At 44.8% G+C, this 22314-nt stretch overlaps 2 protein-coding genes across 4 annotated transcripts in view; both read right to left on the bottom strand.

Annotated features, from left to right (window-relative positions):
- Positions 1–13247: 13247 nt before the first annotated feature.
- The window catches only part of LOC132387204 (zinc finger protein 239-like), a 10105-nt gene continuing 1038 nt past the window's right edge, over positions 13248–22314 (bottom strand). For 2 of the 3 annotated variants that reach the window (XM_059959543.1, XM_059959545.1), the window contains exon 2: positions 13248–14918. In XM_059959543.1, coding sequence (XP_059815526.1) covers positions 13646–14599 — 954 coding nt within the window. In that variant the 5' untranslated portion in view covers positions 14600–14918 and the 3' untranslated portion in view covers positions 13248–13645. Of the gene's footprint in view, positions 14919–21219; positions 21308–22314 lie in introns of all 3 variants that reach the window. The other variant, XM_059959544.1, reaches the window with a different exon arrangement.
- Positions 20205–22314, bottom strand: part of LOC132387207 (zinc finger protein 229-like) — a 22831-nt gene continuing 20721 nt past the window's right edge. The window contains exon 3 of the mRNA XM_059959550.1: positions 20205–20225. Coding sequence (XP_059815533.1) covers positions 20205–20225 — 21 coding nt within the window. The remainder of the gene's footprint in view (positions 20226–22314) is intronic.

Here is a 22314-nt window from a genome sequence, read left to right as displayed (position 1 = left end):
GGCAGAGTGCTGGTATCTGGAATGACCATCAATTCCCTGATGCTCTTCCTGTCTCTATAAGAATGGGGCATTTCTACCGTCTCCAATTTGAGCTTTGGCTCAGTTTGACTCTCTCCATTGGTATTATTCCCTGTTCCTGCCGAGCAGCATGGGTGCCTGGCCCCAAAGTAACTGAAACAGTCTCACGTAAATAGTTGTTCTGGATTTGCATCTAGGATTTTCTTTTATGTATTATTAACTTCACGTGCCACAGTTTTAACGCCATATAAAAAAATTCCTGCTGATATGAATGGTTGGTCCGCACAGCTGTTAGAAGGACGTAGACTGAATTTTTGTATTATTGTCACAGTAATAGAAAATTGCAACACAGAAACAGGCACTTTGGGCCATCTAGTCTGTGTTGAACTATTTAATCTGCCCTCTCCCATACCCCTACCATCCAGGTACCTATACAAACCTCTTAAATGTTGAAATCGAGCTCGCATGCACCACTTGTGCTGGCTGCTCATTCTGCACCCAGATGACTATCTGTGTGAAAAAGTTTCCCCTCATGTTACCCTTAACATTTTAACTTTCACCCTTAACCCAAGGCCTCTGGTTGTAGTCCCACCCAATCTCAGTGGAGAAAGCCAACTTGCATTTACACTATCTCTGCCCCTCTATCACAATCAAATCTCCCCTCAATCTTCTACATTCCAAGGAATAAAGTTCATACCAAAGTGCAACAACTCACACTTGTCTGCATTAAATTCCATTTTCCATTTCTCAAACCATTTTGCCAGCTGGTCCAGATCGCACTGCAAGTTTAAATGCTTTTTTGGCATTGACTAGCTGGGCCTAAGAGCCTGTTTCTTCACTGAACTTCTCTGTGTTTCTATGGCAGAGAAGCTGGCCAAACTTGCTTGGAAGGTAAAGGGTAGGAGTGACAATTGAGCAGCAGTGGCTGGAGTTTCTGGAGCAATTCGGGACCTGAGTGATTCCACAGAATTGGAAGCAATAGAAAGACAGGAGGACACAACTGTGGCTAAAATGAGAAGCCAAAGCCAACAGAAATGTCTAAAAGAGCAGGCAAACAAAAGAACAAAAACTATTCGGAAGCTTTGAGAAACCAAAAGAAGACAACAAGAAAGGTCAGATGAGCTCAGTGTACGGAATCATGATTTGTTGTCATTAATAGGTCTCGGTAGCACCTAAAAATCTGAGGCATTTAGAGGAACAAAATATACGAGGCTTCAATTTCTCTTCAAAAGCAAGGTTCCCTGATCCAGTTACCTTTCAACTTTCATTTTGGCAGGCACATACAAACTCTACATCCTCAAAAATTCACATCTGAAGGCCTCTCACTTACAGGTACTCCTTTGCCAGGAAACAACCTGTCCCAAACCACACTTGTCAGATCCTTTCTGATACCATCAAAATTGACCTTTCTCCAATTTAGAATCTCAACCCGTGGTCCAGACCTCTCTTTTTCCATATTTACTTTGAATCTCATGGCATTATGATCACAAATTTTGTCACCACCCTGGATCATTTCCTAACAGCTTATTGCACACTTCTACATCAGGAATTCTACGTACTGATTAAGGGCACATTTGTCAAACTTTACCCCATCTAATCCTTTTACAGTATGGGAGTCCCAGTCAATATATGGAAAGTTAAAATCACTTACTGGAACAACCTTTTTTTCTTGGCATGGTCTGCAATCTCTCTACAAATATCTCTAAATCCCTCAGACTGTTGTGTGTAAACAAGCCCCAATAACGGCCACAATATCATAATTCCCTTTCCTGAGCTCATCTGGCTTTCCTCCGATGCTTCTTGCATTCTGATATACACAGCTCAGCACATTCATCGCACCATGCTCAACCATTTGATTGCTGACTCTGTCTGAGGTCTGAACAACATCTGACTGGTGTCAAGAAAACAAACTCCCCCTCATTGTCACAAAAACCAAGGAGCCGGTTGTGGATGACAGGAGGAATGGAGACACTCTAACCCCTATTGACATCAATGGATCTGGGGTTGAGAGGGTGAACAGCTTTAAGTTCCTCAGCATAAACGTCACCAGGCATCTCAGATTGTCTGTACATACCGGCTGTGTTGTGAAAAGAGCACAGCAGCACCTCTTTCACCTCAGATGGCTGAAGAAGTTGGGGATGGGGCCCAGAATCCTAAGGACTTTCTACAGAGCATCCTGACTGGCTGCATCACTGCCTGGTATGGGAACTGTACTTCCCTTAATCTCAGGAAACTGCAGAGAGTGGTGCAGACAGCCCAGTTCATCTGTAGATGTGAACTTCTCACTATTCAGGACATTTACAGAGACAGGTGCGGAAAAAGGGCCCAAAAGATATTGGGGACCCAATTCACCACAACCACTAACTGTTCCTGCTGCTACCATCCAGGAAACTGTACCACAGCAAAAAGACCAACAGGCTCCGGGACACCATCTTCTACCAGGCTATCAGACTGATTAATTCATGCTAATACAATTGCATATCTATGTTATACTGACTGTTCTATGCACAAACTATTTATTATAAATTACTATAAATTACACCGCACATTTAGATGGAGATGTAACATAAAGACTTCTACTCTTCATGCACATGAAGGATGTATGTAAGAAAGTCAATTCAATTCACCCTCTCCACTATCAGTCCTGTCATTCTGCTCCCATTCCCCCTACAATTCATTTTAACCACATCAGCACCCCCCTCCACCACACTTGCTCTCGCAGCCGTACCACTAGGATATTAGTCCCCTTACTGTTCTGTTCCCCTAACTAATGAATCCCCTATCACTCCTTTGACTTTCCTCTGCCAGGTAATCCCCCCTAATAGTTTCTAAAGTGTTCCACCTGTTGTTGTGGGGGATGGCCACTAGAGTACTTTGTGATGCTATTTAACCTCATTCCCCTTCCTGATTCTCATCCAGTTTCCTGTGTCCTGCACCTTGGGTGTAACTCACCTCTCTTCCTGTCATAGCTATCACCCCCTCCAACTCCTGGATGGTCTGGAATTCATCCATTTCCAGTCCCAACTCCTTAAAGTGCAGGGTTACAAGCTGCAGCTGGAGGCACATCTTGCAGGTGAGGGCATCAGGGACACTGGAGGTCTCACCACCTTCCCACCAATGTCCCCTCTAATTTGTAATGACAACTGTGCACATAAATCATGTACTGTGCATTCTATTACCCAGTGACAACATGTGCACAGTGAATTTTATATAGAGAGGTATTCATTTTCACAGCTAGCAAATCAATGTCGATAAAAATGTTGATCTCCTCTGGGTTTGATCGAGTTCATCTGCTCTCTCACACAACCTATGTAGCAGGCCTATAGTGGGTTATGAAGGATTTTCTCGCCAGAGCTTTTGCACACTGTCCATATGTGACTTGCTTGCTAAATGACGCTTTAAAAAGTCAGATTTCCAGATTTCACTCCACTTCTCCCCATTTGCAAATTCTCCAGCAACGTTTGCATCACCACAGTACACACAGGTAACACCAGTTTCTGTGTTGTACATAAATATTTCCCCTGAGCCCTCTCCAGATGACTGACGGTGATGAACTCGGTGATGGCAATGCCAATGAATATGAAGGGAAGGGCAGTAGTCTGTCTCCCTGGAGTCTGGCACATTTCTGATGTGAAAGTTACTTGTTGCCCAGGGCAAAGGTTTTTGATATCATTATCTTCCCAGAGAGAATGGTACAAAACATGTCGTCACGGGTAGAAAAGTCCAGGACAAAGTGAGGTGGAACAAGCAACACACACAAAATGCTGGAGAAACTCAGCAGGCCAGGCAGCATCTATGGAAAGGAGTACTAATGCTGAGTTCTGCCGGCATTTTGCGTGTGTTGCTTGGATTTCCAGCATCTGCAGATTTCCTCTTCTTTGTGATTGGAGGCAGAACAAAGGTGATTTTCTCTACTGCTGATGCAAAAGATTTTGTTCCCTTTCTACGAGTTCCTAATCCTTGCGTTTAGATAGCTGGAGCTCAGCTCTGTCTGAGAGATCCATCGGTTCCCATTCCCTCATCAGCCGGAAGCTTCCCGGCGCCCGTGTACGGATCGTGGGGCTGAGAGAGAGGAAAGAGGGCAGGACTGTCCCGGGATTGCGGGTAACGGTGTCCGGATTTCACTGGAAATGCCCGAAGTCGGTTTTTAAGACAAAAACACGGAGAATCACTCTTACCTGCAGCCGACATTTTCAAGGCCTTCAGGGTCCTGTGCGCATGCGTGATACTCGGGGACGTCATCAGCCCGACGCTTGCGCATTTCATCTGTGCTTCAGGGCCGGCGAACTTTTTAACGCACTGCATTATGGGTAATTACGGTGCCATTAAACATTTCTGCAAGCACCGGTTCATTGTCCATACCTCATTTTTTTTTCCTGTGTGTATTAAAATCAGCAGCTGTTTTAACGCAGAAAGTGGCTCCCATAAACACCATACTCAATATCAACATGTATCTAATGCCAAAGTAAAATGCAGTTATAAAACACAGGAGATTCTGCAGTTGTTGGAAATACAGAGACGCACACACACAAAATGCTGGAGGAACTCTGCAGTTCAGGCAGCAACTAAGCAGAGGAGTACACAGTCCAGACATGCTGAAGGGACTCGGCCGAAACCTTGTCTATTTATTCCTCTTCACATTTTCTGCCTCATCTGTTGATTTCCACTAGTATTTTGCAGATATTAATCCCCTTTTTTCCGGACAACCAGTTTCCAAATGTTTCTGATCTTTCTTTTGTAGCCATATCCTGTTGGTCTGATTCCTCCTCCTCCTCGTAAACTCGGGACCCAACTCTCTCTGGAGCCCCAAAGCCCTGGCTCAGGCTGGCAACTCTTTGGTTTCTGACTCTGCTCCATCGAAGATTCACTCGCTAGTCTGCTGTCAGACTTTAGAGGTGCATTGTGTTGTGAGACCGCAGGTTCGCTTACTGTGAGTGTCGCTTTAAGTGCGAAAGAGGGGTAGAGGGAGGGGGAGAGAGAGAGAGAGAGAGAGAGAGAGAGAAGGAGACTGCTGTCAGACTTTAGAGGCGCATTGTTTTGCGAGACCGCAGGTTTGCTTACTGTGGGAGTCTCTTGAAGTGCCTGAATGAGGCGGGACTGAGACTCAGACTGCTTCAGACTGAGAAAGAGTGTGAGAGAGAGAGAGAGAGAGAGAGAGAGAGAGAGAGAGAGAGAGAGAGGGACAAACTGTTGGAGCTCTTCCATGCACAAAAGATTGGGTTGATCATCCGCACTCAGTGCACAACAGATGTTTGAGTGTCACTTCGTATAATCTATATGTGTGGTTTTGCTGGAGTATCCTGGGGTATCACTTTTGTTGGTCCTTACCTGGAATCGGGGTGTTCTGTGGTAACCACTTGAAGACGATATTCCTGTGACTGTCACCTGGTGATATTTCTAAGTGGATTTCGGAACTAATCCACAGATACGATCTTCGGCGACTGTTATTTCATTTACATAGCGTGGAATGTGTGTGGAATTCTTCGTAATTGCCTTCTCTTTACATTTTCGTGTGGATTTACAACTCTCTTCTCCCACTCACTTATTCTGTGGATTACTGACCTTTTCTACTTTAACATATTAAGCCTTTAAGCATTGTTTCCCGAGCTTCGTCCGGAGCCCTGAACAACGTCACAACCACAGTGAGCTCATCGTCTTGTTCAGCCCGGAGAAAATCATGCAGGAAATTCATGCGGGTGTATAAGATGATGAGAGGCATCGGTCGTGTGGATAGCCAGAGGCTTTTTCCCAGGGCAGAACCGGATAACACGAGGGGGAATAGGTTAAGCTTCTTGGAAGTAGGTACAGAGGAGATGTCAGAGCTAAGGTTTTAAAGCAAAGTGTGGTGTTTGTGTGGAATGCACCGCCAGCGATGGTGGTAGAAGCGGATACAATAGTCTTTTAACAGGCACTTAGATAGGTACATGGAGTTTAGGAAAATAGGTGGCTATGCAGTAGGGTAATTCTAAGCATTTTCTAGAGTAGGTTACATGGTTGGCAACCTGTCATCTCAGGGAGAGTGAGAGGGGAACGGCCCGGGTAGATTTTGATGTACTAAAATGGAACAGAAATAAGGGCAGGGACCAGATGGGCCGAATGTCCTCCCTAGTTTGCATCGTGAGTGTGGTGGAGACAGTAAGTACCTGAGCCCGGGATTTGATACAGAATGGATTTATCTTTCACAGATCCACAATATTAAACACCAGTCTAGTTTAAGTCTAACATCAGCAGAACAGACTCCCCCAATGCTCAGTGACCAGGGTTCAGTCCTGGGTGCGATGAGCAGCCGCAAGAACTGCAGAATCTGACAGTAACAGTCCCTCATGGACCTGCAGCTGCCTTCAGTCACCGTGATGCTTAAACATTTCACACAGGACTCCACCTCCCGCTCACTGACATGTAAGACACAGTCGATTTCTGTCCGCCATTAGTCTCTCCCTTTTCCGACTTAAACTTTGAAATTTCAACTTTATTCAGTGGGATCTGTCGAGCAACAGTTATAATTATGGCCCCGAGAGAAACAGAGGATTCAGGCGCTGCGTTATCTCCATTGGTGCGAAGCGATGTCAATTACTCGTTACACCCAATATTACAGGTGAAACAGCCGAGAGATCGTCTCCCCCGCTTCATCGGCGGGATAAACCTCAAAGTAAATGTCCCGCTTTTTGATTTCTTTCCGCTTCCCTCCGAGGGAAGTTGGGGGCGCTTCTGAAGCGTCCCCTGCGGCCTGAGTCTGATGTATCGCCGAGAGGTAGGAGGAGAACACTTGGCGAATCGGCTTGTTGCTGACTCCCCGGGGACGGGGGGAATCAACCCAGCAGGGGTGCATTTTATTGGAAAGATGGAATGGTGGCGAGCAGAGAGATTCACCACATTGGGGGTCAAACCGGCAGTCTGTTGTCCTGCAAGTGGAGCCAATGGTCATAGCAAAGTGGGGGGCGAATGGACCAGTCCAAGGACTTATTGAATGACAGGACGGTTTGGAGGGGCCGAGTGGCCTTCGTCTGTTCCGGTAGTCGGTCTGTTGAAAGACCCTTCCTGGGCCTGTAAGATGTCCCAGTGGGTGTTGTAGGGAGCAATGCTTGGAACCCAGTTGTTCACAAACTGTGTACACTATTTGGCTCAGAGACCAAATACAAGATTTCCAAATCAGTTATTGACACAAAATGCATTTTCATAGAAACCGGGCAGCACAATTCAGGCACTTCAGCCCACAATGCTGTGCCGAACATGTCCTTAACTTAGAAATTACCTAGGGTTACCCATAGCCCTCTAGATTTCTAAGCTCCATGTACCTGTCCACTATTCTCTTAAAACACCCTATCGGTTCCGCCTCCAACACCGCCCCCGGCAGCCCATACAACACACTCACCACTCTCTGTGTAAAAACAACTTTCCCTCTCATGTTAGCCATTTCATCCCTGGGAAAAAGCCTCTGACTATCCACACGATCAATTCCTCTCATCACCTTATGCACCTCTATTAGGTCACCTCTCGTCCTCCATCGCTCCAAAGAGAAAAGGCCGAATTCACTCACCCTATTCCCATAAGGGACGTTCCCCAATCCAGGCAACATCCTTGTAAATCTCCTCTGCACAGTTTCAATGGTTTCCACATCTTTCCTGTATTGAGGCGACCGGAAATGAGCACAGTACTCCAAGTGGACTCTGACCAGGGTCCTATATAGCTGCAACATTAGCTCTCGGCTCTTAAACTCAATCGCACGGTTGATGAAAGCCAATGCACCTTATGCCTTTTTAACCACACAGTCAACCTGCATAACAGCATTGAGTGTCCTATGGACACGGACCCAAGATCCCGTGGATCCAATACACTGCCAAGAGTCTTACCATTAATACTATAATCTGCCATCGCATTTGACCTAACAAAATGAATCACCTCACACTTATCAGTGTTGAACTCCATTTGCCACTTCTCAGTCCAGTTTTGCATCTTGTCAATGTCCTGCTGTAACCCCTGACAGCCCTCCACATTATCAACAACACCCCCAACCTTTTTGTCATCAGCAAACTTACTGTCCCATCCCTCCACTTCCTCATCCAGGTCATTTATAAAAATCATGAAGAGTAGAGGTCCCAGAACAGATCCCTGAGGCACAGCAGACATACAGCCAAATATACTTTATTGATCCCGAGGGAAATTGGGTTTTGTTACAGTCACACCAACCAAGAATAGGTTAGAAATATAGCAATATAAAACCATAATTAAATAATAATAAGTAAATTATTCCAAGTGGAAATAAGTCCAAGACCAGCCTATTGGCTCAGGGTGTCGGACACTCCGAGGGAGGAGTTGTAAAGTTCGATGGCCACAGGCAGGAATGACTTCCTATGACGCTCAGTATTGCATCTCGGTGGAATGAGTCTCTGGCTGAATGTACTTCTGTGCCTAACCAGTACCTTATGGAGCGGATGGGAGTCATCCACTAGTCCACTAGTCCACTAGTCACCGACCTCCATGCAAAATAGGACCCGACTACAACTACTCTTTGTCCTCTGTGGCAAGCCAGTTCTGGACCCACAAAGCAATGTCCTCTTGGATCCATTGCCTCCTTACTTTCTCAATCGGCCTTGCATGGGGTACCTTGTTAAAGCTCATCTGAAAATCCAAGCAAACAACTTATCTATCTATCTTATCTTATCTACAAATGATCTATGATAATTTATCTATCTTGCCTGTTATTTCCTCAAAATATTGCAAGTGATTTGTCACACACGATTCCCTGCAAAGGAATTCTGCTGACTCTGTCCTACTTCATCATACCTCCCCAATTACAGTACCCAAAACACTCACCCTTAATACACCCGAACATATTCCTGACCACTGAGATCAGACTAACTGTCCTATAATTTCACTGGACAACAATTTTTTTTTCAAAGGTGTTGCTTCCTCAGAATTTTTTTTGTTTATGATAATCTGCTTGAAGATTAACACAAGTATAATTTAAGACTACTTGTATCACGCAGGAATTTGGAAAAAATAACAAATTAACTTTTATTGAACATATTGTCTTTAATTGCATAATGGTGCTGATGCTTTGCAATGGTGCAACCAAGTTAAAAATATTTTGTTAATGATTTGCATTCATACTCAGGGTCTGAGGCTTCTCGCTTAATTGTCCAACACTAATTTGCAGCATTGCTGGATTCAGTTGCCCTGGTATCTTTTCTCCATGACCGCAATGTCCTGGTGAAACCTTTCACCATGCTCGTCACTAACAGCACCAAGATTTCCAGGGAGGAAGTCCAAATGTGAATGCAGAAAATGAATCTTTAGTAACATGTTGCATTTCATGGTTTTATATGCTATAAGCATGGTTTCAACCAGCTGCATAAAGCTTGGTGCTCTGTTGATGCCGAGAAAATTTTCAAAACTTCCTTGAACTTCCATGTCATTTTCTCCAGTCCCACTAGAAATTCTTTAACTGCCTGTCATTGATGACCTGTTTGATTTGTGTACCAATAAAAATGCTTATTCTGGGAAGCATCCGTCTTAAATATTAAAATCCTTCATATAATTTTTTGTGCCTGGTGATATCAAATTCCATCCTTACAGTCCTGAACCCAATAACTATTATTAATACCTGTCCTGCCATGCAGCAGCCGCGCCGTGTAAGCATGCCCAAGCATGCCTGAACAAGATAGGAAACTTTCCAGCTTACATTGCAGGCAACATTTTAATTGACCTGAATTATGAATTGAAATAATACGAGTGATTTCAAAATTGGTGCATCACAGGGAAATTTCATGGTGATTTTCATGATCAGTAGTCCAAAATTCATAAGATACACCTAAAGGTTTTCAGGAAGCAAAACCTTTGTTGTCCTTTCTTCTGCCTCTCTCTCTTCTTAAAGAGTGGTGTGACATTTGCAACTTTCTAGTCTGCCAGAACCGTTCCAACATCTAGTGATTTGTGATAGATCATTACTCATCACTTGAAGAGAAAACCAAGGGGGAACTTCTTCATTCAGAGGCGGGGAGAGTGTGCACCGAGCTGCCAGGGCAAGTGGCAGGGACGATTGTAAACTTCAGGAGAAGTTTGCTTACGTCCATGGATGAGAAGGGTATGGAGGGCTATGGTCCAGGTGGAACTTGTTGGAACTCAACAGATTAATGTTTTGGCATGGACTAGATTGGCCGAAAGGAGTTTGCCTGTGTTGTAATGTTCTATGACTCTAATGCCTTCACTGTCACTTCATCTACCTCTTTCTGAACCCTGGGGTGCACACCTTCTGGTCCAGCAGTCTTATCTACCTTCAGGATTTTGTGTCCGATCACAAGAGAGGGAATGCTTACGAAATGGCTTTTTAGAGCAGCTGATGGTTGAGCCTACTCAGGGAACTGCTATCTCAGTTTTGGTGTTGTGTATTAACCCAGATCTTATTAGGGAGGATAATGTAAAGGAACCATTAGAAGGCAGTGATCATAATTTGATTGAATTCCCACTGCAACTTGTGAGGGAGAAGCATAGGTCACATGCGGAGTATGGCAATGGAATAAAGGGAATTACAGAGGCATGACAGAGGTGATTCCCCAAGTGGCTGACATCTCTGAGAATAGTCCATAACGTACAGGATAGATATGTCCGGCAGAAGTAGTTCTCAAACAGTGGGGCTGGACTACCGCGGCTGAGAAAGGAATTTAAGGACTGTATAAAAGCCAAGGAAAGTGTTAGCAAAAGTGAGTAGGAAGTTAGATAATTGGGTTTCTTGTAAAATTCATCAACGGGCAACTAAAAACAAAACAAATTATAGTCCAGTTAGCCTAACCTCAGTGCCTGGGGAAGCATTTGAGTTTAATATAACAGATGAGGTTTTGGAGACTAAAAATAAATCAAAGCCAGCATAGGTTCTGTACAGGGAAATCATGCCTGACAAATCTGTTAGAGTTCTTTGAGGAAGTCATAAGCAGGATGGACAAACGAGAGGCAGTGGATATCATTTACTTGGACTTTCAGAAGGCTTCTGATAAGGTGTCACACATGAGACTGCTCGACAGGATAAAAGTCAGAAGTAATACTGGCATGGATAGAGGAATGGCTGACAGCCAAGAGGCAGCGAGTGGGAATAAAAGGGGCTCATTCTGGTTGTCTGGCAGTGACTGGTGGTCTGCAGGGGTCAGTATTTGGTCCACTACTTTTCACATTGTTTGTCAATGAGTTGGATAATGGAACTGATGGCTTTGTGGCAAGGTTTGTGGATGATACGAAGGTAGGTGGAGTGCTGAGGAAACAATGCAATTGCAGCAGGACACAGATAAATTTCAAGAACGGGCAAAAAAAAAGCAAATGGAATACAATACTGGGAAATGTACGATAAAGCACTTTGGCAAAAGGAACAATAGTGAACTATTATCTGATTGGGGAGAAGGTTCAAACAACAGAAGTACAGCAGAAAATGTGAATCCTTGGGCAAGATTCCCAGAAGGTTAATTTACAGGTTGAGCCTATGATAAAGAAGCCAAATGATTGTGGGCATTTATTTAAAGTGAAGTAGAATCTATAAGCAAGGAAACAATGCTGATATTTTATAAGATGTTACTTAGGCCGCACTGAGAGTATTTGGGATGCATATCTCAGAAAAGGTGTGTTGTCATTGCAGAGAGTCCAGAGGGTGTTCAAGAAGATGATTCCGGTAATAAAGGGGTTAAGATATGAGAAGCGTTTCCTTCTTTGGGCCTGTACTCCTGCACTGACTTATGTTTAATAAATGTTGGGGGGGGGATGTAAAATCTCACTGAATCCTACCGAATGTGGAAAGGTCCAGTTAGTGTGGATGAGGAGGGGACTTTCCGCATGGTAGGGGTAGCCATGACAGAGGGCACAGCCTCCAAACTGAGGAGCGACCTTTCAGAATAGTTAAGGAGGATTTTATTTAGCCAGAGAGCAGTGAATCTATGGCATTCTCTGACACAGACGGCGGTGCGGGACAAGTCTGTGCGTACATTTTAGGCAGAAGCTAATAGTTTACGGATCAGTCAGTGCATTACAGGATATGCCGAGGAGGCAGGTGCATGGGGTTGGGTGAGAACTGGGATCAGCCATTATAGAACGGTGGAGCAGACTCGATGGGGCTGAATGGCCTAATTCTGCTCCTATGTCTTATGGTCTTATACTGCGAGTGTCTTACACAGTGAAGAATGACACAAAATAATTATTACATTCGGCCGCGATTTCTTTGCTCTATTACTATCTCACCAGCATCATCTTCCAGCGGTACAATATCAACTCTTGCCTCTCCTTTACTCTTTATGTATGTGAACAACTTCTGAAACTTGATATTACTGGCTCACTCAGCTTACTTTTTCATCTTGTCTCTCCTGTGTGTGTGTGTTTCTTTTTAGTTGTCTCCTGTTGGTTATGTCAAAGCTTTCCAATCCTCTAATTTCCCACTATTTTCTTGCTATATTATATGACCCGGCTTTTGCTCTTATCAAAAACAGGAGAAAATCTGTGGATGCTGGAAATCCAAGCAACACGTACATAAAATGCTGGAGGAACCTTGAAGGACATTAATAATATTACAGGAACAAATCCCTCGATAGATAAAACCATTCCCAACACACACATGTTCCTTGACCAGTGGAGCACCTCACCACAGGCATTGTTTGTGTCATCAGTCAGACAAACAAAAGATTTTGTCAATCTGCTTCCAAATGTTGCTACTCTGTCATTCGTTGCCATGCCCCACTGCTGATTCCCTTCTCCTCATCATACGTTCTTACCCGAACCATCGTCCAGAGCCCCAAACTCTGCCCTGTGCAGACCCCCCTGGGGTTTCTGACCCTGCTTCATTGAACATCCAACAAATGGTTTTCCATTCTGCTTTCAGTCTTTAGAGGACAGTGGTGCTTTCAACAACCCTTTAGAAGCAGGGAAAATTACCCATAATGTTGAAATGAGTCATGATTGAGGAGGTTAACTACCAATGTCATTCCTCCTCGTCCAGAGATTTGAGGGGCAAAGAACATCTCAGACAGAACTGCAGTCAGCTCGACTTCTTCAGTCTGCAGAAAATTCAAGGGAAACCTCTTCACCCAGAGCGGTGACTGTTTGGTACCCATCACCACAGGGAGAGCGAGAGATGAACAACAGGGGAGGAATTAAAAGGACTGTCCTGGATCAGAATCACTGGTAGTGTCCAGCTGGCCTGAATTGATCTCTATTGTACACTTGGTGTGTTATAAATTCACTAAGTTCCAAAGACAGAGTTTAAAATAGAACTGATTTATTTGTCACAGATTCAGAGAATTAAACTCCAGTCCCATTAAAGGTGAATATGCAGCAGGAGGAACTCCTCCCATGCCCAGTGACCAGGGTGCAGAACTGGGTGTGGTGAGCAGCAGCAATAATTGCAGAGTTCAGCCCGTACAGTCACTCTTGACATTGCATTCAGCAACGGTGATGGACAAATATCCAGCATTCAGCTTATTGAAACTTTCTCCCCAGTGTGAACCCAGTAGTGTGTCAAAAGGTTTGATTACTGAGTGAATCCTTCCCCACATTCACAGCAGGTGAATGACCACTCCCCAGTGTGAAGTCAATGACGCACATTTGGTGGAGATAACTGAGAGAATCTCTTCCCAAAGTCTGAGCAGGTGAATGGCCTCTACCCAGTGTGAACTCGCTGGTGTCTCTGTAGATGAGATAACTGAGTGAATCCCTTCCCACATTCACCACAGGTGAACGGCCTCTCCCCTGTGTGAACTGACCGATGTGCCAGTAGTTTGGATGACTGAGTGAATCCTTTCCCACATTCTGAGCAGATGAATGGCCACTCCCCAGTGTGTACTGACCGGTGTGCCAATAGGGTGGATGACCGTGTGAATCCCTTTCCACAGTATGCGCAGGTGAACGGCCTCTCCCCAGTGTGAACTGACTGGTGTCTCTGTAGGGTGGATAACTGAGCGAATCCCTTCCCACAGTTTGAGCAAATGAATGGCCTCTCCCCAGTGTGAAATCGCTGGTGTGCCAACATATCAGATGACTGAGTGAATCCCTTCCCACAGACTGAGCATGTGAATGGCCTCTCCCCATTGTGAACTCGCTGGTGTCTCTGTAGGGTGGCTGACTGACTGAATCCCTTCCCACAGTCTGAGCAGATGAATGGCCTCTCCCCAGTGTGAACTCGTTGGTGACTCTGTAGGTTGGATAACTGAGTGAATCCCTTCCCACAGTCTGAGCAGGTGAACAGCCTCTCCCCACTGTGAACTCGCTGGTGTTTTTGGAGATCAGATGACCAAGAGAATCCCTTCCCACAGTCTGCGCAGGTGAATGGCTTCTCTCCAGTGTGAACTCGCTGGTGTGCCAGTAGGTGAGATGACCGAGTGAATCCCTTCCCACATTCGGAGCAGTTAAACGGCCTCTCCCCAGTGTGAACTGACTGGTGTGCCAGTAGTTCAGATGACTGTGTGAATCCTTTCCCACATTCTGGGCAGGTGAACGGTCGCTCCCCAGTATGAACTGTCTGGTGTCTCATTAGGTGAGATGACAATGTGAATCCCTTCCCACAGTCTGAGCACATGAACGGCCGCTCCCTGGTGTGAACTCGCTGGTGAGCCATTAGACCAGATGACCGAGTGAATCCTTCCCCACAACGTCAGCAGATGACCAGCCTCTGCCCAATGTGAACCTTCTGAAGTACCTTCAGTTGAGATGACTGAGTCAATCCATTCCCACTGTCTGAGCAGGTGAACAGCCTTTCCCCTTTTTTAAAATGACGGGTTGGCTAGTTGGTCAGATGACCAAGTGAATCCCTCCCCACAGTCTGAACAGGAAAAATGGTTGATTGAATTCCTTGTTCCTTAAATATTTAGACAGAGACAGCACAACTGGTGTGTTGTGTTTGAATTCCCATAGACAAATTCCTTGTCGTTTTCAACCTGTAAAAAGAGTTAAAAATCCATCAGTGTTTGAAGGACAACATTTCAGATGAGATCCCTTGAGTTGTCAAGGTGTGATCTGATATCACACTGTTACATTGAGGTTCAATCCAAGTTGGATGGAGAAATCATCTCCTGACTGGGCAGAGTGCTGGTATCTGGAATGAGCATTGAACACTCTGAAGCTCCTCCTGTCTCTATAAGAATGGGGCATTTCTGCCATCTCCAATCTGTGACCTGGCTCAGTTTGACTCTCTCCATTGGTATTATTCCCTGTTCCCACTGAGCTGCATGGGTGCCTGGCCCCACAGTAACTGAAACACCCTCACACAAATAGTCTTTCTTGACGTGCAGCCGGGGGTTTCTTTATGTAATGTTAATTTAATCTCCCACAGTTTCAATGCCATGTAAGTATCTCTTGACCTGGATGGTGGCGTAGTGGCATCAGGATTTCAGGACGAAAGGTCCTGAGTTCGAATCCATTCGGCTCCCCTGCACGCTTTCCATCCGTGCTGGGTTACGAGCTGGTGATCTCTTTGGAAACTCACCCGGCAGAATTGAGCTCACATGCACCACTTGTGCTGGCTGCTCATCCCACACCCAGATGACCGTCTGTGTGAAGAATTTTATTCTTGAATGTTTCACCTTTCACCCTTAACCAATGTAGTCCCAATCCATCTCAGTGGTAAAAGCCAGCTTCCATTTACCCTATCTATAACCCTCGTAACTGTCATATGCCTCCATCAAATCTCCCCTCAATCTTCTGCATTCCAAGGAATAAAGTCCTGACCTGTTCAATCTTTCTTTACAACCCAAGTCCTCCAGACCTGGCAACATCTTTGTGAATTTTCTTTGAAATCCTCCAAAGTCTTTACAACTTTCCTGTAGGTTGGTGACTAAAACTGCACTCAATATTCCAAATTAGGCCTCACCATTGTCTTGTACAAAGTCAAGATAACATCCATCTCCTGTACTCAGTACTTTGGTTTATGAAGGCCAATGTGCCAAAATCCTTCTTTCCGTCCCTATTGAACTGTGACACCACATTCTCTGAAATATAGACGTGTATTCCTCGATCCCTTTCCTCTGCAACACTCCTCAGTGCCCAACCAGTCACTGTGTAAAACCTAGTTCCTACCAAAATGCAACACCTCACACTTGTCTCTATTAAACTCCATTTTGCATTTCTTAACCCATTTTTCCAGCTGATCCAGATCGCACTGCAAGCCATGACAGTCCTCCTCGCGGTTCATTACACCCCAATCTTGGTGTCGTCCCCAAATCTGATGATCCAGCTGACCATGTTATCATCCACATTACTGATATACATGACAGTCCTCCTCGCGGTTCATTACACCCCAGTCTTGGTGTCATCCCCAAATCTGATGATCCAGCTGACCATGTTATCATCCACATTACTGATATACATGACAGTCCTCCTCGCGGTTCATTACACCCCAGTCTTGGTGTCGTCCCCAAATCTGATGATCCAGCTGACCATGTTATCATCCACATTACTGATATACATGACAGTCCTCCTCGCGGTTCATTACACCCCAGTCTTGGTGTCGTCCCCAAATCTGATGATCCAGCTGACCATGTTATCATCCACATTACTGATATACATGACAGTCCTCCTCGTGGTTCATTACACCCCAGTCTTGGTGTCGTCCCCAAATCTGATGATCCAGCTGACCATGTTATCATCCACATTACTGATATACATGACAGTCCTCCTCGTGGTTCATTACACCCCAGTCTTGGTGTCGTCCCCAAATCTGATGATCCAGCTGACCATGTTATCATCCACATTACTGATATACATGACAGTCCTCCTCGCGGTTCATTACACCCCAGTCTTGGTGTCGTCCCCAAATCTGATGATCCAGCTGACCATGTTATCATCCACATTACTGATATACATGACAGTCCTCCTCGTGGTTCATTACACCCCAGTCTTGGTGTCGTCCCCAAATCTGATGATCCAGCTGACCATGTTATCATCCACATTACTGATATACATGACAGTCCTCCTCGCGGTTAATTACACCCCAGTCTTGGTGTCGTCCCCAAATCTGATGATCCAGCTGACCATGTTATCATCCACATTACTGATATAGATGACAGTCCTCCTCGCGGTTCATTACACCCCAGTCTTGGTGTCGTCCCCAAATCTGATGATCCAGCTGACCATGTTATCATCCACATTACTGATATACATGACAGTCCTCCTCGCGGTTCATTACACCCCAGTCTTGGTGCCGTCCCCAAATCTGATGATCCAGCTGACCATGTTATCATCCACATTACTGATATAGATGACAAACAACAACAGATCCACCACTGATCCCTGAGACAACCACGAGCCACAGGCCTCCGGTCAGAGAGGCAACCACCTGCTACCACACTCTGGCTTCTCCCAAAGACAGTGTCTCATCCAATTTACTGTCTCCTCTTGAATGCTGAGTGACTGAACCTTCTTGACCAACCTCCCATATGAGACTTTGTCAAGTGCCTTGCTAACATCCATGCAGACAACATCCACTGCCTTGCCTTCATCCACTTTCCTTATAATTTCCCCGAGAGACTCAATAAGATTGCTTAGACATGACCTACCATGCAGAAAGCCATGCTGTCTATCTTTAATCAGTCCACATCTATTCAAATACTTACATCTCCAGTTCCTGAACATAACGTGCAATAACTTTGCCCCTACTGATATCAAGCTCACCAACGTACAAATTCTTAATTATTTTTAGAGCCTTTGTTGAGCATTGGAACAACATTGTCTGTCCTCCAATCCTCCAGTACCTCACCTGTCACCAAGGATGAGTTAAATATCTGTGCTTAGGCCCCGATAATTTCTGCACTTGTCTTATGCAGGGTCCCAGGGAACAACTTGTCAGGCCCTGGGGATTGATCCATGCTAATTTGCCTGAAGACAGCAAACCCCTCCACCTCTGTAATCTGTCCAGGGTCCATGAAGTTGATGCTGCCTTGCCTCACTTCTACAGACTCTGTGTCCATCTCCTGAGTGAATACGGATGTGGAAAAAAATCTCCCACATCTATTTTGTCTCCTCATATGGATTACCATTCGGATCTTCCAGAGGATTATTTTTTTCCCTTGCAATCTTTTTTGCTCTTAACATATCTGCAGAATCCCTGAGGATTCTCCTTCACCTTGTCTGCTGGGGCAACCTCATGCCTTTATTTCTTTCATGAGTGTTCACTTGAATTTCCTGTATTTCATAAGGACCCCGTTTGTTCCTATCTGCCTGTACCTGGTATGCACCTCCTTTTTATTGATCTGGGAGAGGAAAGACAAAGGGGTGATAGAGCTCAAAGCTGGGAGGTTGGAGTGGTTGGGAGGGGTGGGGGGGGTTAAACTAAAGTTGCAGGGGGAACGGGAGCCTGAATAACAGAACAGATAGTGCAGAGGTTGTGGAGACAGATGTTGTTCAGACCTCAAAGTCAGGAATGAAAAAGTTGAGCATGGTGCAGTGAATATGCTGAGCCCTGGATATTTCAATACAAGGAGCAGCGTAGGAAAGGCGGATGTGTTCAGGACATGGATCAACACCTGGAATTATGACACTAGGATCTGGCAACAGTGGACTGGGACAGGCTGTTTTATGGCAAAGGTGTGCTTGGTAAATGGGAGGCCTTCAAAGCAAAATTTTGAAAGTACAAACCAGGTATCTCATCAGAACAAAAGGCAAAGATAGAAAATGTAGGGAACTTTGGTTTGCAAGAGATATTGAGACCCTGGTGAAGGACAAAATGGAGTTGCATAACAGGGATAGACAGGCAGTTTCTTATCGAGTATAAGAAATGCAAGAGAACACATAAGAAATAAATCAGGATGGCTTACAGAAGACATGAGGATGCCCTCACAGAAAAGATGAAGGATAATCCTCAGGGATTCCAGAGATAGATTAAGAGCAAAAGTATTGCAAGGGAGAAAGTTGGTCCTCTGGAAGACCAGCGTGGCAATCCATGTGTGGAAACAAAGCAGATGGGGAGATCCTCATTTTCTCTCATCTCTGTTTACTCAGCAAACGGGATACAAAGTCTATGGAAGTGTGGAAAAGCATCATTAACATCATGGACCCTGTACTGACTAAAGTAGATGAGGTGTTTCCCATCCTGAGGCAGATTAGGGTGGATAAATCTCTAGGGTATGGCAAGGAGCTCCCTCAGACCCTGTGGGAGACAAGCCCAGATATTGTAGGGGCCCTAGCAGAGATAATTTAGTCATCCTTAGTGGCTGGGCTGGTACTAGAGGATCAGCGAATAAACAAACCTCCTTAACATAGAACAGAGATACCTACAGCACATTACAGGCTCTTTGGCCCACAGTCCTGTGCTGACCTTGTGACCTACTCTAGAAAATGCCTAAAACTTCCCCAGCACACAGCCCTCTATTTTTCTATGCTCCATGTACCTATCCAAGAGGCTTTTAAAAGACCCTATTGTATCTGCCTTGACAAACGCTGCTGGCATACATTCCACGCATCCACCACTATCTGTGTAAAAAAAAACCTTACCCCTGACATTGCCTCGGTATCTATTTCCAAGCACCTTAAAACTATGCCCCCTCGTGTTAACCATTTCAAACTTGGAAAAAGAAAACCTCTGGTTATCCACACGATCAATGCCCCTCACCATCATATGCACCTAAAAAAGGCTCCAAACATAAACAAAGAAATTATACATTGGATTGACGACTTGCTAGAAGTACAGAATATCATGAGAGTATAGATAGGGCAAATGCAAGCAATTGCAACTAGAGGTCATGGGTAAGTGGAGAAGGTGAAAATTTAATGGGAACTTGTGGGAAAACTCTTTACTGAAATGGGTCGTGAGAGTGTGGAATATGATGTCAGCACAAGTGATGAATATGAATTCAATTTCACAATTCAGAGAAGTTTGACAGGTACCTGTATGGTAGGGGTATGAAGGGCGATGGTCCCAGTGCAGGTCGTTGCACTAGACAGCTTAAATGTTCTTTTGGCATTGACTAGACAGGACAAATAGCCTGTTTCTTTGCTTAGCTTCCCCATGTTTCTGTGACAGAGAAGCTGGCCAAACTTGTTTGGAAGGGAAAGATAGGAGTGACAACGGAGCAGCAATGGCTGGAGTTTCTGGGAGCAATTCGGGAGCTGAGTGATCAATATATCCCAAAGTGGAAACATTGGAAAGGCAGGAGGACACAGCAGTGGCAAAAATGAGAAGCCAAAGCCAACATAAAAGTCAAAGAGAGGGCAAACAAAAGAGCAAAAAACTATTTGGAAGCTTTTAGAACCTAACAGAAGATGAGTAAAAATCAGTCAGATGAGTTCAGTGCATGGAATCCTGATATTGTAGTCATTAATGGATCTCGGTAGCACCCAACAGTCTGAGGCATTTAGAGGAACAAAATATCCGGGGCTTCAATTTCTCTTGAAAATCAAGGTTCCCTTGACCAGTTACCTTTCAACTTTTACTTTGGCAGGCACATACAAACTCTACACTGTCAACATTTCACTTCTGAACAAGTCCCACTTACAAGTACTTCGTTGCCAGGAAACAGACTGTCCCAAACCACACTTGTCAGATCCCTTCTGACACCATCAAAATTGACCTTTCTCCAATTTAGAATCTCAACCCATGATCCAGACCTCTCTCTTTCCATAATTACTTTGAAACTCATGGTATTAATGTTTACTAAATTTTGTCAGCAGCCCTGGATCATTTCCTAACAGCTTATTGCACACTTCTACGTCGGGAATTCTACGTACTGATTAAGGGAACATTTGACAAACTCTACCCCATCTAGCCCTTTTACAGTATGGAAGTCCCAGTCAATATATGGAAAGTTAAAATCACTTACTGAATTATCCTTTGTTTCTTGGAATGGTCTGTGATCTCTCTACAAATTTGTTCCTCTAAATCCCTCAGACTGTTGGGTGTAAACAAGTCCCAATAATGGCTACAATATCACAATTCCCTGTCCTGAGCTCATCTGGCTTTCCTACGATGCTTCTTGTATTGTGATATACACAGCTCAGCACATTCATCGCACCATGCTCAGCCATTTGATTGCTGACTCTATCTGAGGTCTGAACAACATCTGACTGGTGTCAAGAAAACAAACTCCCCCTCATTGTCACAAAAACAAAGGAGCCGGTTGTGGATGACAGGAGGAATGGAGACACTCTAACCCCTCTTGACATCAATGGATCTGCGGTTGAGAAGGTGAACAGCTTTAAGTTCCTCAGCATAAACGTCACCAGGCATCTCAGATTGTCTGTACATACCGGCTGTGTTGTGAAAAGAGCACAGCAGCACCTCTTCCACCTCAGATGACTGAAGAAGTTCAGGATGGGGCGAAATCCTAGGAACTTTCTACAGGGAAACAATTGAGAGCATCCTGACTGGCTGCATCACTGCCTGGTATGGGAACTGTACTTCCCTTAATCTCAGGAACCTGCAGAGAGTGGTGTGGACAGCCCAGCGCATCCATAGTTGTGAACTTTTCACCATTTAGTACATTTACACAGACACGTGTGTAAAAAGGGCCCAAAGGATATTGGGAACCAAATTCACCACAACCACAAACTGTTCGTGCTGCTACCATCCAGGAAACGGTATCACAGCAAAAGGACCAACAGGCCCTGGGACATCATCTTCCACCAGGCGATCAGACTGATTAATTCATGCTGATACAATAGCACTTCTATGTTATATTGACTGTCCTATGTACAAACTATCTACTATAAATTACTATAAATTCCACATTGCACATTTAGAAGGAGATGTAATGTGAAGTTTTCTCCCCCACATGTTTATGAAGAATTTGTGTAATAAAGTCAATTCAATTCGATTCACCCTCTCCACTATCTGTTCTGTCATTCTGGCTCTCATTCCCCCTATAACTTATTTTAACCATATCACCCCTCCCCCCACACCACGCTACATCTAGCAAGCCTAAGATATTAGTCGCCTTTTGTAGTGTCCCACTAACTAACGAATCCCCTATCACCCCTTTGATTTTCCTCTGCCAGGTAATTCCCCCCACAACACATTCTAAAGTGGTCTACCTGTTGTTGTGGGGGATGGCCACAAGATTACTCAATGATGGCCATTTAACCTCATTCCCCTTCCTGACTCTCACAGTTTCCTGTGCCCTGCACCTTGGGTGAAACTCACCTCACTTCATGTCATATCTATCACCCCCTCCAACTCCTGGTTGATGTGGAATTAATCTACTTCAAATTCCAACACCTTAAAGTGCAGGGTTACAAGCTGCAGCTGGATGCACATCTTGTAGGTGAGGGTATCAGGGAGACTGGATGTCTCCCCTCCTTCCCTCTAATATGTCCTCTAAATTGTAATAACCAGTGTGCACATAA

The sequence above is a fragment of the Hypanus sabinus genome, unplaced genomic scaffold, assembly GCF_030144855.1.
Source record: "Hypanus sabinus isolate sHypSab1 unplaced genomic scaffold, sHypSab1.hap1 scaffold_164, whole genome shotgun sequence".
NCBI classification, from domain to species: Eukaryota; Metazoa; Chordata; class Chondrichthyes; order Myliobatiformes; family Dasyatidae; genus Hypanus; species Hypanus sabinus.
Note: the sequence above shows the minus strand (reverse complement) of the source record. Positions and strands in the feature narration are given on the sequence as shown.